At 42.6% G+C, this 19,144-nt stretch overlaps 2 protein-coding genes across 2 annotated transcripts; one reads left to right on the top strand and one right to left on the bottom strand.

Annotated features, from left to right (window-relative positions):
- Window positions 1-2,942: 2,942 nt before the first annotated feature.
- On the bottom strand, window positions 2,943-4,717 carry LOC132265823 (sodium-coupled monocarboxylate transporter 2-like). The gene is made up of 3 exons (XM_059766604.1): window positions 4,540-4,717; window positions 3,750-4,377; window positions 2,943-3,691 (listed from the first exon to the last, which is right to left on the bottom strand). The coding sequence occupies exons 1-3, from the start codon at window positions 4,686-4,688 to the stop codon at window positions 3,269-3,271; spliced, it is 1,200 nt and encodes a 399-aa protein (XP_059622587.1). The 5' UTR covers window positions 4,689-4,717; the 3' UTR covers window positions 2,943-3,268.
- A 5,516-nt stretch (window positions 4,718-10,233) lies between these two features.
- LOC132265957 (trypsin alpha-3-like) lies at window positions 10,234-18,691 on the top strand. The gene is made up of 3 exons (XM_059766760.1): window positions 10,234-10,299; window positions 15,916-15,973; window positions 18,006-18,691. The coding sequence occupies exons 1-3, from the start codon at window positions 10,234-10,236 to the stop codon at window positions 18,689-18,691; spliced, it is 810 nt and encodes a 269-aa protein (XP_059622743.1).
- Window positions 18,692-19,144: the final 453 nt, after the last annotated feature.

Genomic DNA, 19,144 nt, shown 5'->3' on the forward strand with positions numbered 1-19,144 from the left:
CATTGGCAATAAAATATCCAATGCCGCGATGTCATATGACATAACTGTATGGCTATTAATGAAATCTCCCCCGAAAATCGTGTCCTCTCCAGTGGCATGTCATTAAAAGTTACGATAATCATTACACTGCCATTACTTTGGCGCTATTGTTATTCAATTTTATGCGCTGCTTTTGCATAACATGAGTCACACCCTTTTTCCGCGGCGGCACTAAGTGAATTCCATGGGCGAAATTGGGCGCGCGATGCGCCCTTTTTTTCCCTCTCACTGCACTGAGGGGTGGCGCAGATTAATCTCCGCGCCGCGCGCTGAGATGCAAAATAATTAAAGCGGCGCCGGAGGAAGTGCGGAGCAGCCTCGTGGGAAATTTAGCGGGCGGCGTGCGGAAAAAAGCGGAGATAAGGAGGTGCCATTGCGAGGAAATCTCAAGTGGTACTCACCATGAGTGGCTGGAGCAAGAAATGCCAGAATTACGAGCAATGGCCACATTGCGGCTCACCAAAGCGATACGAGCGGGGGTGAAGTTTGAGTGCGAAAGTTCTGTGCACCGGAAACTCTGCGGCTTTTATTTATGCCACTCCATCCAGTGCTTATCGTGGGAGCCCATAAATTGCCTCCCATCCGCCCCGAAATTTCATGAATTGGACTGCCACTGCGTTCGGCGTGAATAACTTTATACGTGATAAAAAGTTAATGCGCTCTTTCTTTGGGGCTGCCCCATGATGACATTGCCGCGCGAATTGCAACCTCAAGCTCGGCCGGATGCGGCGGAAAAAAGGCTAAAAACACTCAAAGAAGTGCATTCGTTTGCGAGTGATGAGCGTTGCCAAGATCTGCACAAAGGGAGGCAAACGATGTCAATTAATTCACTTACAAAGTTAAGCTACCGATAATATACGTTTTATTGTCGTCTTAGAACAGTGAAGCGAAAAAACACTAACGTCTGTCGTTGAATTGAGAAAAATAAATACTCTGATGCTGATGTTTTTAGGCCAAAAAAACTGCAAAAAAGACATCGTGAATTTAAGAAACAACCTTTAGCATTCCTTTTAGCCTTTTAAGCTTGTTGGCGAATTTCGTTTTCCTTGTAATGTTACTTAAAACAACTCCTAAACGTTTAATCTTGGATGAATTTTGGTCCTAAGCTATACGGAATAAAATTGATTTAAAGAGTCTTTGAGGAAACCTTGTGAAATTTGAGGTAAACTCATATAACTGATCATTCAAAATTATTTTTGTGATAATGACATAGAGAAAAATATTCATATGCTTCTATTGCGGAAAAATTTATAAATAGCAAAATTACTTTTGTATCATGTCAAGAGTAGAAAACCAAGAATGAAAACTGAAGAAAATTCCCCATAATTATTCCAAATTGTGTCACTTTAACTCCCGACGAAACCACTCAAGACGACTTTATTAAAAGCTTGTCTTAAGTGCAGTTTACTTAATGCAAAATGTGTTTGTCTCGGAAATTCCTTTGAGAGCGGCATTTCACTGAGAATCACTCTATTTACCCGACAAGAATTAAGCTCTCTGTCGAGGAAGCTGTGTGTGTTTCAATGGCAATTTCCTTGGAAATTTCTCTACTGAGACTCAAGAGGTAAGACAATATTGACGACAACTATATCATTTGAGCGCATTTTTTCATCTCATTCCCAACGCCATGTCAATATCTTTACTGTCTGATTAATTCAATGAATGTGCGCAATTTCGATATGAAAATTCATGCCTATAGCGAAATAATTGCAGTGATCAAAATGTATTTAAAATACCAAGTAAAATGTTTGGGAATCCATTGAAGTTCGACCAGTGTGTTTGTTGGATTCAAGTTGAAAATTCGCTTTCGAGTGGCAAAAACAGTGGAAAATTTCCAGTGGGAAATGCAAATAATTGCAGGATAAACATTTGTACATTGTTGTTGCCCAGGTATACTAAATATAGTTAAAAACCATTGAAAAGTTTGCTATTTCTGTACAAACCAGACACATTATCAATTAAGTCAACACAACGATGTTTACCAGAAAAAAAGCCACGACAGTGGGAAGTGTGTGGCATAGAAAGGTGAGGCCTCAATAGAATTCCAAATGAGCCATTGAGCGGCATATTTCCTCATATCAATGTGGCTTTTCTTTGCCCTCTCTTATCGGTTGAAATTTTATTTATATCTCGGACGACGGCAAAATATGCCATACAACTTTTTCCAACTGTCTATGACTTGGGGTACGGCTATAAATTGCTAGGGACGTTGATTTAATTAAAGATTATGAACTCCTTTCTAAGATAAGTGCCAGCATACACTGTGCGAAAGCAAACCCATTGCTGAGGCTTCACAGGACTTTTTGGGCACATCGATCGATATTCTTTCTCACAGTGCATGCAGAAAAGCTCCTGCCACGCAGCCAAATGACGAACAAGGCCGGCCACAAGAGTCCTTTCCTGGGTCAAATGAATCTGGTGGGGAAATGGGTAGAGTCATGAAACAAATAAATTCCATCCTTAAGCAACCATTACACTTTCTCAGAGTCTCTATTTTAAGGAGAGCGGTGCACATTGTGAGAATCCCATGAGGAAATTCCTCGCTATTTGAGTTCATCACAAAAGCCAAGGCGAGTCCTTCCGCTGTGACACGCTGTCGAAGGCATTTCTCTCGCCATTTCACGATTATCTCGAGGACATTCACGAGAAGACAGAGACCTTCTCGGCGGCGGAAATCCTCATTGAGATGGCAAGAGAAAGGCCAAAAGAGGGTGAGTCGCTGCAACATCCTTCAGATGATGAAGTTTCTCAAGTCATTCCAAAGAAAATGGACTGACTTTCCAGCTTGTTTTCACGCACAGGCACAAATGGGAGCTTTAATCTTGTTTAGTGTGCAATAAGAATGTGTAGATCTTTGAACTGTATCATGATCAATGGAGCAAACATTATACTAAAAACTCCATTTTATTAAAGCAAATAATTACACACTGTGCTGTGCATATATAACTTAGTATATTTATACTATATTACTCGCGTAACTTGTAATAGCTGGAATAAATAACATCTATTCATGGTTGTCACTATAAATAGCGACGGAGCGCGCGTCTTTTCTCAAGAAGCGCAAATTTGGATGCCTTGTCGTCTGCCCAGCAGACATGGCAAATACTCTTGACGCACTCTTCTCGGAAGTTCCTTAACCGAAATGAAAGAAAACTGTGCATATTTGCTGTGCAAATCGCACGGAGTTGTTCATGTCATGCGTCAATAAATATTTAGTGTGATCTTGATCTTAGGCGGGCTTCTGCGTGAGCAGAGGCTCTGACTTCTCCGTGATCACGGACAATTCCTGGAGCTTCTGGTTGCGCCTGGCCATCCTGTACTCCTCGCTGCGCATCCACGGCACCAGCAGTCGCTGGTTGTCCAGCTCGCAGCCGCCCGTGAAGTAGCTGACGGGGATGCCGACGAGGAAGACCACGAGGATGCCGATCGGGGTGTTGTACCAGGTGCTGATCCTGAAGAACCACGGTACAGCGGCTGGAACTGTGGCGTCCACCATGTGCTTAACCACGGGCTCTGTCATGTTGGACAGCAGAGAGGCATCGCAGCCGTCTGTCTGGAAGGGCAGTGGCGACGCTGGCGTGCCGAAGATCTGACTGCCGATCAGCATGGCGCCCAGAATACTGAAGGCGCAAATGGCTCCGGCAACGGCGCCCTAGAAAATCCACAATTCAACCCAGCGTTCTCCAAACGAAGCTCTCTTGCAAACTCACCTTGTTGTTGGCCTTGGGGATGAACATCCCGAGCAGGAACAGTCCCAGAAGAGGTCCTGTCGTGATGCCGGACACCGTGTGATAAATGTAGAGAATGGCATTGACCTTCTCAACGACAAACACGAGCGCCACTTCGATTATTCCGACAATCAGCACTATTATCTTCATCATGTTGCTGGACTTCTTCTCGCTGGCGTTGGGAAAGAGCTTCTTCGCCAAGTCTTCGTAAACTGTCGCCGCCAGGGAATTCAAGCAGCCCGCCATGGTGGACATTGCGGAGGAAAAGATGGCCGCTATGAAGAGTCCAGGCAGGCCAGGAATGGCCGATCCCACGTCCATCACGAAGTAGGGAATGATCTGGTCGACCTTCTTCACAATGCCCACACTCGTGGGGTCGCAGGACTCGTAAAGGGCATAAGCGATGAGTCCAATGAAGGCGCAGATGAGGAACTGGAAGACAATTCCGACTGTGGAAAGAGCGGCACATCGTCGAGCAGCGTGGATGTCGGGAACAGCGAGGCATCTCTGGATTGTGGTCTGGTTGAGGCCAATTGTGTAGGTGAAGAGGAAGGTGATCCCAATGAGGACACTCCAGAAGGACTGTCTAATCAGTGGATCGGGATCCATTCTGGGGAAACGGACAAATATTATCAATGCAAGTGGATGAAAAAACACTTCAATTTATGTCAATTACTGGTGAATGAAGAGCAAATATTAGCGAGCTTTCGAGTGTTAAGCAAATATCGCAAAGTAATTGCATTTCAGTGGGAAAATTCGCAGCCAAACTCACGTGAAAAACTGCAGGCGATCTCCTCTGGAGGCCGCTTCCCACACCGCAGAGAATCCCCCGACGAGATTCAGTCCCAGGATGGACACTGTCACGGTGGCCACGAGAATGGTGGTGAACTGGATGGTGTCGGCCCAGCAGATGGCCCGCATCCCGCCGAAGAGGGTGTAGAAGATGCAGACGCCACAGATGACCGGCGCGATCACGTGAATGCTCACGCCGGAGACTTGATTGAAGGCCAGCGCGGGCACGTAGATGTGAATGGGCGTGGTGATGATCACGAAGACCGTGTACACCACGCTGGCCATCACGCGTGAGCTGCTACCGAAGCGCCGCTCGAGGTACGTGAAGGTCGAGGGCATCTGCAGTTCGCAGAAGAGCGGCAGCAGCACTTTGTAGAGAAACACACCCACAAATGCCATGCAGATGAACGCCATGGCGAATTGCGTGCCGAAGGCGTACATCTCGGCTGGGACGCCCAGCATCGTGATGCCAGAGACGAAGGTGACGATTAGGGACATGGACACGGGCAGCACCTTCATCTGCGAGCTGCCCAGCAGGTATTCCTCGGCATTGTTCTGCTTGCGCTTCGAGATGAAGCCGTAGAAGACACCAATGAGGGTGGAGAGCGACAGGGCGATGGTGAGGATTGTGTAATCCAGCACCCCAAAAGACTTCACTTCCGGCGATTCGTGCTGCGGTGTCATCTTATCAACTTCACCTGCTCAGCGTCTGATTGATACTGGCGTTCTCGGGCAAAGCTCAGAGTATCTCATGAGCCTGATTCCCACCAATTAGCAGCGTAAAGGAATACGTCACACGTGGAGATGTTTTCTGGAGTTACGAGCAAAAGTCTCTGTGTTTGTCTTTTGCCAGACACTTAAACAATGGGAAAAAATACAGCAAAAACATCGTTTCTTCCCTCTGCAATCACTCCAGAAACATTAATGGCTTTTGTCTTACGACTAATTTGCAGCACTTTTAAGTGGAAAAAGTGAATTAATGTCACGATTCCATATTGAAAGAGTGCGAACACGACAAAAAGAGCAACCGTTTCGCTTTTTATCTCTATAATTGCTAATAAAATAAGTTTTTTTGGCGTACACTGTTCAAGATGAAGATGAAAAAAAAATTATTTCCTTATATATTTCTCTGTGGCGCTCAAAAAATAATGGAAAAATACAGAGCAATTGCGTTAGAACGTTATATTAATAAGTTGAAATGTCTTTATTTACTGCATGAAGATTTTCTATTTTACTTTTAGCTTACTTTGTAATTCCTAATCATATCAAATTAAACACTTAAACTACACTGAAAGTGTAGAAAATTTTCCTTTATCTCTCTTGCTGTATGAGAAGAGCTCAATTCTAGCGTCACTCCAGACGCAACAGCCTCGATTTTCGCCAGTTCGCAATATCCAGAATTCGAGGAAATTCTTATTTGTTTCCTTCTATTTGTCTTTCACTTGATATTACTCACGTGACACTCGCTGACATTCTCATTAATGCAAATATGAAGTTGTGCAGCTGATGAAATTTGAAAAATTTTCCTACATCGCGCAGTTAAAGTTGCTCTCCAGCAACAATATTCACCAAGGATTTTCACAGGTATTTCCGCAATTCATCCGCCATAATTAAACTTTTCCATACACACATACAACGCCCATGAAAGAGGAGAAAGTCAGGAGTGTTCTTAATAGAGAATCACGAAAAACTTGTACAGCGCAGAAGAGGTGAAAGTTTGGGTAAGTAATTTCATAAAATATGTTGTGGAATTGAATTAAAATCAAACAGTGAATGTGAAGTCGGGAATATTCATGAAATTCGCTAAGTTCCCCATTCGATATTTCAACTTGATCTTATCTGTGCAGATGAAATTTATTGGTTATTAAATTCTGCGCAGAGAGAGAGAGCATGAATTCTGTCAAGTATGGCTTTTTGGGGTGTTGGAAATTCATTAGTCGCCGAAAGAGCCGATGAAAAAGGTACAACTTTCTAATTTATTGCCTTCAGACGGCGAATGAGTGTGCACGATCCTTTAATTATCTCTTGCTCTCTGTTGTGCAATTTTCATATTTTCCCACCGACAATTTTTGACGATGAATAGCATCGAGTTTTCCCAATAAATCACACCGAATATTTCCCAGAAATGTTCGGGAGTATCGACAATCATTTTCCAGGAAAAGTCCAAAGTTGCCAGGCAATGATTCGCTGCGCGTTTTCAGTGAAATTGAATGGAATAGCTATGATGGTGGTGGTTGGCATGATTTTTTATGCATCCCCAGTCGCACGGGGGAAATTTTTATGGCCTCCCTCGGCAAACTTTCATCAACAATTCATATAAATTGCATGGTATACAGTGCACAATGCAATTTTATGGCCAGAAATGCATGTAAAACACAAATTACTCCAGCAATATTGCTAACTTTTTACCCCATGCACAAGACATTGAGAGCTTTCCGAAGTGTATACAAGCAAAAAGCTCCACCCTTTCGTCGACGGAAAATTACTGTTTAGAGAGCTTCTCTTTGTCGCGAGCCAAAAATTAATTTTTCCCTCCCCGTATTCATTCAGCCCCAGAGGAATGTCCAACTGGCAAATTCATGAGTGATTAATCACGTGGAAAAACGAGAAGATATGTAACAAATGAGAATTTCCCCATGCATGCTCATAAATTGTGGTCATTTTTGTCATCTATTTTTTAGCAGTTGAATTTATTTCAATATGTGCAGAGTTTTCTATCATATTTCCTCACCCAGAAATGTCCTTTGTCATGAATTTCATTAAAAACTACCCACCAGAGAGAGATATTGTGATCTGAGGGGAGCTTTCGGCAAGTGTCCTCAGTCAGATTGAGTGTTCTCGAGATAATATCGTGCGTATATATTTCATTTCAATTCAGCGACTGTGATTATGAGTGGATGGAAAACTCTCTGACAATAATTTAATATCCTATTATCGTTGGGAAAGAGTGCCGCCAGGACAGAAAATAAATAATAGAAGATAAAGGAAATGAGAGTGGAGACTTAAGAAAGGAACTCGCACAAGAACTTGGAGTGGTGGAACTTAATTCTTCGTATTGTATCCCGTGGTTTTATGAGTTGATGTGAATTTTGAATTTGACTCCGAAACAGAAAGGGGAAGTATTTATCGCATGCGGTGTAGATTTTCATGCAAATGGGCGGAGCTTTCGCGTGGGCGGCGCTTGTAAGTTGCACTAATTCGGAAATTAGTAAGGAGTGCTGGAAGTTGTTAATACACAGATGAAGTAGTTGGTGTACTGAATGCCAGCAACTGCTCTTCCCCTTGACAAGTATCTGTATGCTGATTTAGGGAGGTCTGTTTCCCCCTTTTTCTCTGTCCCGAAAATATTCGAGTTATTAATCTCCCCCACGAATTTATGGCCCATGGCCACCCTCAGAGGCAGGAAGGGTATCGGCCTTAGAATATACTGGGTATTGCCGCAAAGTGTCTCCCAATCACTCTCTCGAGGGTGGAGAGTTTTGAATCAGTGCAAAACCTCCATCACTCTCTAAATGCAGATTGATTTCCCCAGCAGAGATCAGTGGTTTGAAATTATTCGGCCAGTGAATTATTGCCACTTTGTTTCCTGCTTCCTTTCAACACTGGTGCTCAGAGTCCTTTTTGCCCAATATCGCCATACACACCACCCAAGCCAATTTGACTATTTTGCAGATGCATTGAACTGGTAGCAATTTTACATAATAAATGCATTCCGGATTTCAACGTGATTACAATTGAGTCTGTGCAATTGTGAGGGCCGATCGCTATTCCTCGAGGCTACCAATTTCCCTCCCTTCGACGATGCCATGAATGACATTACAAATCCGCATTTGGCATCTGCATTTGGTTGTCTTCAATGGCGCACTGACACATTGATTAATAACTTTCCGTGGATGTTTGGCTATGAATAAAAAAGCATCCTTTGACGATTGACGTGCCAATGAGTGGTGCTTGTTGAGTACAGAAAGTAATGAGCTTTCCCCGTACTGTCAAAGCTCAATGTTCTGTTTGTGCTAATGACTCTTCGATGTCATAATATGCATAGCACGTGTTATTGCTCTTTCGTATCTTCGCCACATAATTTACCTTCAGCATTTCCGCAGCAATATTATTAAAAAGTGCTCTTCGTGTTGCTTTTCACAGAATTTCATCTCAACACACACACACTCCTTGTAGAAACTTTTCGTCAATTAGTGGGGATGTTTTTCATCTTTCCGAACAGCAAAGTAAACATTATTGCATCTTCTATTATGTGCAGCAAATTGAATGTGGAAATAATTGCGGCAAAAATATGAACAGCAAAAGGAAACAGTCCTGAATATTAGCATCACAGTGTTGTAGTCGTGAATTCCCTGCAGTGTAACTTTGCCCAGGCAAGAAATCAAAAGCTTACTCTCTGGAATTTGGCCCTTCATCCCAATTCCACGCCAGAGGGTTAGAATTACTTTCTCACCCAGTTTCTGCTACGCATGGTTGGGATTATGCGGCAGAAAGATGTTTGCCGGAGAAAGGAAAAACATCCCCATGTAGCGGCAAAAGAGGGCAAAAATGGGTGAACATCCCAGAGATTGGGGCTGCATGAAATATTTATGACATCAACAATTGCCATAGGGAAAAGCCTTCTGAATTCCGCGAAAAGAAATCCATCGAATTGTAACCGACGAGAGGTGTATGTACTTAACATTCACAGTTAGGCAAATACTTCGCGCCAGCACGCAGAAGAGAGCCACTGAAGACGAGGAGGATTGCCGAAAGGCGCGACAGAGAGAGCTTTAATAATATTTGAATAATAAATCGCCTTATTCTTTTCCTTTTTTTTGCGCGCCTCTTTCAATTGCGCTCACAACCATTTTCAACATCAATTTATCACGTCAAAATACTCACTCGCACTTTATTGTTCCAATCCTTCGCGCCACCCCAACGATGAAAATTGCAAATTTCCCATTTTCTCCTTGGCAATCAATAATAATTCCGCCTTGTGCTTCGCTCACAGCTCAATAACATCGAATATGATTTTTAATTTGTCGCTCACAATGCAAAGAGGCGTCGCAATTGAATCGCAACGTATTTAACATTTGAATAGTAATAAAGTTTATGTAATAAGCTTCTTCATTTTAAGGATCCTATCGATCAACGAAAGACTAGAACTCAATTGCTTCCTTGCGGATCTTTTCTAGTCACAGATACTATCTAGTTATGACTTCCTTTCGCACTTTGCCACCAATGACGTTTCTTCGTCGCCAGACAACATCTGGAACTCGTGAATGAGTTCATAAGGGTTCAAATTGTCTTTGCTAATATAGTTTTAACATCTGACAGACTGCTTAAAGTGTGGAAATTCTTCGATTTGAAGCCTCTTTTGCCACTCTCATCTGCCATCGAATTTTTATGGCGGCTGATAAATGACTCCGGCAAGTTCTCGTTTTTTCCCCCGCGGAACTCAGCTCAATTTTTTCAATTATGCACAACACATTGGGCACACGAGTGAAGCTTTGCTCATGGCAATATCGTCGCGAGGTCGCCCGGGTGTAAATTTGCTTCTGCACATATCCTCCAAATAGTGGATGACTGTAATGTGTATTTTATTGCAAATGATGTGGCAATAAAGATTATTTATCGAATGTTGCAACTGTGCTGTCTCACTCCCGGGGGCGCGGAAAAAAGCTCCCGTGCAATGGGGCGGCGAAGGGGAGACGAGAATTTGGGTGGGTCATCTGCCCCAGTGCGTGTGGGGGCTGAGGTTAGCCCGTTTGAGGTTCAACTTTCAGCGAAATTGTCAGCTAAATTGAAATTTATTCGCAATTTTGGCTATCCAGCTCATTTAGCTGGATTCGCATTTAATGAAGCATCGCTACCAGTAATAAGGATATTTATTAGCATCCTCATTTCATAGTGGCTTCAATACATCGTGCCATGCACGGAAAATGCGCGAGGCTTAGAGTGAATCCACGCAGAAAAAGCTTAATTTATCAATGTTCAATTAATACAACGGGTGAGTTTTCGCTATGTTTTCACCATTCTGAACAAGATTTTCAATTTTTTTTAGATCATTTTACTTCACTCAAATCAATCCTGACTAAGTTAAGACGGATTCAGTGAGTAAGAGAAAACCTTTGAGAGTGCTCAAAAGTGCTGAGAATGAATGAACGAGAATTTCTTGAGACACTGCCAAAGTGTCTGTTTCGCAATCTGAATGATTGACACGAAATGCACTAAATAAGCCCTCAATTTGATAATTTCCATGTTGTATAATTGTACCACCAAGGAGAACTTGAATATATGACAGAAGAGAGAACGTTTTCGCGAGCACTCGCGTTTGAAATACATTTCGCAATCCCATTCAATTCAAATAGACGATATGAAAGGAGAGAGTGAAAGCTCAAACTTGAGAATATGCAGCTTCGATTTCCATGTCAATTTGAAATATAAGTGTCATCGGATATTTTCCATCGTGATTCGATTTTCCGCGCTTTTCATTCCTCTCCACTCGACACCACATCTTTCTCGAGACGCGCTTTTGTTGAATCCTTTGCCTGAATCCGTCTTCCCAAGCGTATTAAACATTTGTGCGAAAAGGGTTGAAAAATTTTCGTAAATTTATCGCTCACATCTCATTTGATAACATGAATTGAATGGCCAATCAACAGTTGCAGTGCAAAATTGCTTCATCTCTCTTGTCACACATTTCATGAAAAACTGCTGTGGTGCAATTTTTCGCTCTGGCGTTGGATTTATGCTCGACTGGATGGGAACAACACTTCTCTTTGAGTGGGGACTTTCAACATGACGACCGGGAATTGGGAAAAAAAAACCACCCTTTCACCAGCAAATGAATAGATTGGCAGTGACCCTTTGTGCATTCGCGAAAACAGGAAAAAGCTTGGGAAAAAGCGCGGAGCTCAATTTTTCAGAACACAAGAAAACTTTATAGCAGAAACGACGAATTGTTTTGTGAATCGTCTAAAATCAAGGAAGAAATATCTTGTAAGTACGCATTTTGTGCATAGAAATAATCAATAAAAATTATTTCTGTGTGTTAAGGTTTCAAGATAATTACATCATGTGATTCCAATCACTATTTTTACACTTCCTTCAAAAATATCTCCCCCTTGCATGATACACAAATATCTGTTACATACCTGTAGGCGTAATCAAATGGATGCCATTGCGTGAGGAAATTCATGCATATTTGCCATAGGTAATTGATTGGGCTGTTGATAAAAATGTTACATAAACAAGGTTTTTCAGCGGAAATATTTTTGAAAAGCTTCCGCAAAGCTCTTTTTTTTAGAGGAGTGTTTCATTTGCTAGCATTAATTTTTGCATGTGCTGAAAGAAATGCATGTTGCAAAAGGCGATTAATGTGAAAAACATACACAACTCGTGTGGATTGTATATAAAAATGTGACTGGAGCAGTGAAAAAAGAATTAATTCACATTGATGTTGCTGAAATATTCAGAAGATGATCTGGGGCTGTATTGAGAATATTATAACTTTTATTGAATTCCCCATGTGTTTCACCAATGGAATAATATGCAATAATGGCATGGCATGAATATAAGCATATGTATTCACTCAGCATAAATCACTCAAAGGACATGGAAAATCGTATGCAAAAAAGAGGGGAATGGAAGGGAAACATGGGGATATATGGTAAAAAGTGGGAAAGGAAAGACAATGGAGTTTCCTGGGTGATTGAATAAATATGAACCCTTGAAATTGTTGAATTATTCAAGTGGTTTGCTCAGCGAATTCAAACCTACACACGCAGTGTATATTCAAAATTCCGGTGCTGTTTGATAGATAAAAGACCTTCTCGCCCGATCTGTCCATCGCCGAGGATGGATTTATCTCCTGAGATCAGCAATATACAATTTCATTTGTCATTGGACATTTAGGGATGAGCGCCGTGCTTTTTGTGAAATTTTTCACCGTCATCAGGGTAGAATTTATGCAAAACACTTTATAAATAACAAGTGAGCAACATCAAAAGGGGAAAATATTCGCACAACATTCAACAATAGCAATTTATGTGACATAATTTGCATAATGTTTGCATTCCATTTTATATCCCCAGAACATTTATGCATAAATCGATAAATCTGCTGAGAATCGGTACAATTCAATGGCGTGTAGTTTAATTTTTCATACCACTTAATGACTCTGAATGGCGATTTAACATCCATATAATCCGCACAATTCATGCACACTGCTTTCCACCAGGCGCCTCCACTATGTGAAATTTTACGAAAAATATCACCGAAACAATCAAAACATCAACTTAAGAGTCACATCTCGTCACGAGGGCGTAAAAAGTGAGTCGTTTGCGAGCGCAGATGGTCTGACAACGAATGCGTCTCTCAAGTGGAGTCAATACACACGAATCAACTCCCTAATCACGTTCCAATGGTGATATTGAGTCAAATACAGCGTGGTAATTCTTCACGGACCACCCACTGCCACCCCCAGCGCTTCAGAGGAGCCCCGAGGCAAATAAAAAGCTCGTCTTTCCGCCCATCTCGGGGGAGATTTAGAAATTATGTAATTAGAGTGGAGGTTCTCCCATTGTCGAAAGGGGTTATAAAATTACACGCGAACAATATAAAAAAAGGGAATCTTCTTAACTTCAAAGCGCCATTCAGAGAGTGTATCATAAAAACCTTCAATAATGCATTCCTGGAACGAGATTGAGTGAACGAAAGACTGGGCGGAATAAAGGCATGTCTTATGAATGAGAAGAACAAGGAGAATTATGCTTTTTTGTCTCTTGATTGAGTGAATGGGAAAATGTAAAAGTGTTGAGCAAAAAATACAATTAATGCGAGTCCTTTTAAGTCACAGTATAGAAAAAGACCAAGACAAAGACTTTCTCTCGCAGTTTCTGCGTCAACAAGACACATTTGTAGTGTCTCTTCCACCGCTTGTTATTAACTGAGGAATTATGCAAGCTAACAATTCAGATTATAGTCCGCGTAAATGCTTTAATGACATTGCAAATTCACAATAAAAACGAGAGCTCAAATCTCAACACCAACTGCCACTCTGTCAGTTGGAATTGGCGGAATTGCAGTTTGTTCTTGGTGAAAATTGAATAAATTACCAGATTGGGTGGGTTTTGCAAAAGTGCACAATGCGAGAATTGGAGAAATCACGTACGGAAAACATTTATTTCCTCAGCAATATAGATACATTGTGCTGGAAAAAAACCAGCCGCGCTCCAGAACGTGCCTCAAAATTCCAGTTTCACATTTGACATGGTGTCATGGACCCGAGGTCGGTTGCAAAAAGTAACCCACACGCGATGACTAACAAGTGACTGAGGGGTTGTTTTATGGCTCGATGCCACCCACAGTGAGCCCGCTGCAAAAAGCACTGGGATATTTGGATTGTAACGTTGCAATATTTGGGTGATAAAGTCACTGTAAATAAAGTGCGACAGCCAAGGAGTGCAAAGGACACGAGAGAACAGGTACACCACACATGCAGCGTCTTGAGTTTACCGACGGTTTGACATCTATCCGGTAAGCCACGCCCCATCGGATGTCCCGCCCATTTTTCCAGCACTTGTCAATTCTTCCCCAAATCAGTACAACACATTCGCCAAGTGTTCATCCCTTTGGCCGCGCCCATCTTGAGCCCTCTCTGTGGTTTGTTTTTTCACCGACTTATGTTATGTGGACGTCTTCACCCTTCTGGGAAAATCTGGAAAAGTTGATTTTCGCATGGCGACAGTGCTGAGGAAAAACGGAAAGATAAACTGGGTGGAAAATGTGGCATGTGCAAAAACAACGGCACTCGAGAGGAGAATTAAAGATGCTGCGACGAAAGGAAGAAAAAAGCTCAGCCAAATCCTCTTCTCATTGACAGAGGATTTCATGTGCATAATATTTATTTAAAAAACACCGCTGGTGATTTAATTAAAAACTTCTGAAGCAAAAATGTTTGTGAAAGACGGAAAAACTCGTGGAGTTTTTTATTCATCACTCACAAACATTCAGCATAATGTGAGTTGTGGAGTGTCAATATTGGAAAATATTTCGATGGTGGAAATTGTATATAAGTCCAGAGTCAGAAAGAGAGAAAGAGAGGATTTCCATGGGGGATTTCAGTGGTGATGGGCTTTAGGTTGGTACTCCAAAAAGTACGTGGCAGAATGCTGGGAGAGTGAATAAATTGGTGATGCCGTTTGTGTGAATATTTATGATTTTACACGAAAGTTAGTGGTGGAAAATTTATGAAAACTGTGAAGCTTTTAAGCTCCCTGCGATTGCAAACGCTGCATATCAATGAAGGAATGGGGAGGAAAGACTCTTAAGAGGCGTGAGTGCGAGTGCTGAAGGAAAGCATGTGATTTTCATATCCAACTCTTCCAACTTCCCTCTGTGCGGTGGAGTATTATTGAAATATTTCATCCATTATCACTGAGAGGATACACTGGGAAATGAGATTGGAATATGTTTAGCATTTCACCACTTTTTGGGATGGAGTCAAATGGGTCAAATGTGGGAATTGTGCAAATTCACCGAAAGCACCCTTTAATTCGTCCAGCAACGCCAAAAATTTACACATCAAAGATACAACCCCTATTTGCACAAGCAATTTAAACTGTGGTCTCACTTCAGCATCTTCATGGTGTACTTTCCTCTTTTTGCCTCAACAGAATGCCACTTGTTCTCTCCAACTCATGAATTCATGGACTGAAAAGCGCTCAGTGGCCACTCAGGAAACGAAGAGATCCTCTTGCCAGAGACAATTTTTCCCTTGTTTAACAATACACTCCGCCTCTTGAACAGACAATGACGTATAAGTTCTTTATTTTATGTTGGCGAAAGTGACATTGAGAATGCCAAGATGCGCTGATTTTTTTTATCCGCTGTATTCAGAATAAAAATCAAGTGTATTTTCTGAAAAGAATTTTCTCTGGAAATTGTCCTGTGTGAGTCGCAACAAGGGGGAGATAATACGGGTAAGCTGTGTACATCACTTCTTGATACTTTTAGAACTTTGGCAGTACTTAAAACATGCGTTTTCCATATCATAACCTCAAATTTAGAAGTCTTTGACCTAAAAAGACGCCATTTTTACTCGTGTGCTTCTGAAAACTTAAGAAAAAAAAACAGTATTTTTGAAATATTTTTAGTGTTCAGCGAATATTTTCGCTCTTTTGGACACACTATTGACCATAACCTAAAATATAAAGCACCGTATTAGGCTTGGAAAATTGTGTAAATCAAGGAAAAAAACCCTCAGCATTCTGCTGCGCTTCTCTTTGATTTCCTCATCCTTTCGCTTATTGATCCTCATCTTAACTTAATTACGCAATGTGTGCTGCTCCCAAATGCCTTTGAATGTCAGTCTGGGCGTAGCAAGCTGTGGAGTTTTGCTCAAAACCTCCTCGCCAGTTTGCGTCAAAGTGGCAGTAAATATTCCTAAAATCTGTAGTGGACACGAAAAGCTCCTTGGAAGAGCTCTCTTGGCTCAGAGCTGCAGCGCTCGGGGAATGTTCGCCCGCCCGCCCTTTAATTATAAATGCTGCCAGTGACACTTGTGCAAATGTGCTTTAATTTGTGACTGACTGGTGTCCATTCAGGGGCTATGCAAATGCCCGAGGGACTTGGGTTGAGGAATTGGCACGGACATTGCCTGAAGTGGCGGCCCAGAAATTTGTCGCTCTAGATATGCTTAGAGAGTGGAGTTGATGGTGAAACTTTTTGATCCGCACGTCTCTGTGACATGTTCCAACCCCCTTCCCCCCATCCCTCTGTCATGACGGATGAATTGCAGGGTGACTTTTTACAGCGCCAGTGCAAATTAGAAGACCAGAAATGCAATTAGAGACCTTCTGTGAGGATTGATTAACCTTAAGTTTATATCAAAATTCGATTCCTGATGGCTAAAAGTTTTATTTCACACTCATGCATTGGTAATTTATCAGCAAGCCGCGGGGGAAAGTTAAGAGTTTTCGCACTGTTGAGTTATTCCAAATGAATAAAAGGACACTCGTGAGTGATAATGGTTCAACAATAGATTGCTGCACACACAATGGAGAGGCTCCAGAGCTGTGTGTGGAGTTTGGGGATGAAAGAGGGAGAAATAAGAGAGCAAATGGAGCTTTGCAGAGTGCTCAACGCATTTCGCCATAGTATAATATATATCTCATTGTTTGATGGAGACTCGAGATGAGTTGCTGCACAACCTTTTCGGTTGAACAACCATCAAGCTGGATGGCGCGAGGACAATAAAAAGGTGACAATAATCCGAAAGTGGGTGGCGTGAGGTGGAATTTAAAAGCTCCAACTTATGGGCAACAATACAAGGAGAGTTTTACAGCACAGTTGAAAATGAAACTTTACCATTTTGTGGCACTTTGCACAATGAATTTCACTCCTTTTTCCCCTCCCCAATTTTCCCCCGCACACACAGCCTATTTTTGCACCCACATTCACTTAATGGCCAAATGAGGGTGGACGGAATACTTGAAATTCCGCCTGCAAACCTGAGAGTGCGGAGAATGTAAGCGGAATAATTGAAAGAAGGTTGCAAACTCTGTGCCATGTCTGAAGCTTCACCATTTATCCAACACACAAATAGGCTAATAACTCTGCACTGGCGGTGACAATTCCCTACAATGCACTAACTCGACAGAATTTAATTGTGTTTCTTTATGCCACGGGGAATTCTCAGGAAAGCACAATTCACACAGGATAAATTGAAGAATTGCCAGGCTCTCAGTTGACATGAAAGCAAAGCAGAGCAACATAGAAGCCTAAGGAGACTCTTAAAGCTCCATTGAGAGCATGCTTTAAGTGGTTGAGGAAAGTGGGAGAACACTTTCCATCTTTGATATCTGACCTTCTCAGATGTTTTCCTTGTAGCTTCAAATCGCCCTTAAGGTTAATTTGGGAAACAAAACTCTTTTCACTCTGCAAATTCCTCCCCGAGGGCGTTTATCTCACTGTTATCTGCGAGGTGTATTTCCCGATAGAGTAATAAGGTGTGTATTTATTACCCTCACGAGGTGATTAATCAGTCTTAACTATATTTAGACTTGAAATTTTCTCTGTCTGGAATGGATTTCCCCGTCAAATGTTTGGCTTCATGAGGGGTCTGCCTAGATGGCTAGAGATCCCAGTGTTGCGAAATTTATAGGGCGCTTCGCGATAAGATTGGGAATTTATGGTGCGCGCATTAGGATTTACTGGCCATTGAGATACGCGACTAAATGCACTGCTATCAATGGTATAAAACTGGAGGTCTACCGCGCAAATCTATCAGTTTTGGAGGTGTGATTGCGCCAGTCTGTTTTAAAATGAAAGCCATTCTTCTTCTCGCTCTCATCGGCACCACTCTGGGTGCCAGTAAGTTTCTAGATCATAAGAATTTCTCCTTCCAGCCCCTAAAACTCTCTCCCTTTGCAGACATCCCCGTTCCGAAAATCTTCGAAGATTGGGAGAACAGGATTGTTGGCGGCTCCTCAGCTTCGTCCGGGCAGTTTCCCTATCAAATCTCCCTGAGGAATGCCAACAACGCCCACTTCTGTGGCGGCTTCCTCATCAACACCAGATTCGTTGTCTCCGCGGCTCATTGTACGCGAGGACGCTCGCTGGGCAATACCATGATCATCGCTGGTGCTCTTAATCGCGTCACAGGTGGCTTCCGCTGGAACACAGCGCGCATTAACAACCATCCTCAGTACAATGCCAACACGCTGGCTTTCGACGTCTCCGTGCTGATGTCCAGCAGCACCATCAGTCAGACCGCCACCATCCGCCCAATTGGACTCAGCTCCACTCATCTTGGCGGCGGCGTGAGCGCCGTTGTCACGGGATGGGGCCAGACCTCCCATCCGGGCAGCGCTGCCAACACTCTCCAGTTCCTCAACGTGCAGACCATCAGCAACCAGGCATGCGCCAGCGCTCACGGCGGCAACGGCGGACGCATCTTCGCCCACAAGATCTGCACTCACGGCACTGCCGGCCGCGGAACGTGCATGGGTGACTCCGGAGGCCCGCTGGCCGTTGGCAATTCGTGCATCGGAATTGTTTCCTGGGGCATTGCTTGCGCTCGTGGCTTCCCTGATGTCTTCGATCGCGTCTCCTCCCACAGGAATTGGATCATCGCTCAATTCTAAGTCTAAATCCCTACCCTGATTTTCAATAAAAGCATGCAATCTAGAGATCTCCAAATGCCTCAAGACACCCTACTTTTCCCGTCTTCTTTCGAGCAAAGCTTTTTCCTGATAAAGCACAAAACAAGAAACAAACCAAAAAAAGCTTTCTCTCTCTCTTATAATAAGACGTCGCAGTTTGTTATCAAACAACTCAGCTTCACTTTTCGCCTTGCCGCTATCTTGCTGTGAAAACCTTATAATCTTAGTGTGAGAGTCTCATTCAAAAGACTTGAGACAACTGGTTTCCTTAACTGAAATCAATCATGGTGATTTACGATAGGCCTTCGCATGATGGTGTCTCGTATTGGTGCGAAGTTCCTCAACGACGAACAAGCATGGAAAACCCAAGAAATCGTTAGATAAACTTTCGCTTTTAAGTTCCAAGACCGATAACATATCTTCTTAGTCGCGAAA

Source organism: Phlebotomus argentipes, unplaced genomic scaffold (assembly GCF_947086385.1).
Source record: "Phlebotomus argentipes unplaced genomic scaffold, Phlebotomus argentipes genome assembly contig_5, whole genome shotgun sequence".
Taxonomy (NCBI): Eukaryota; Metazoa; Arthropoda; class Insecta; order Diptera; family Psychodidae; genus Phlebotomus; species Phlebotomus argentipes.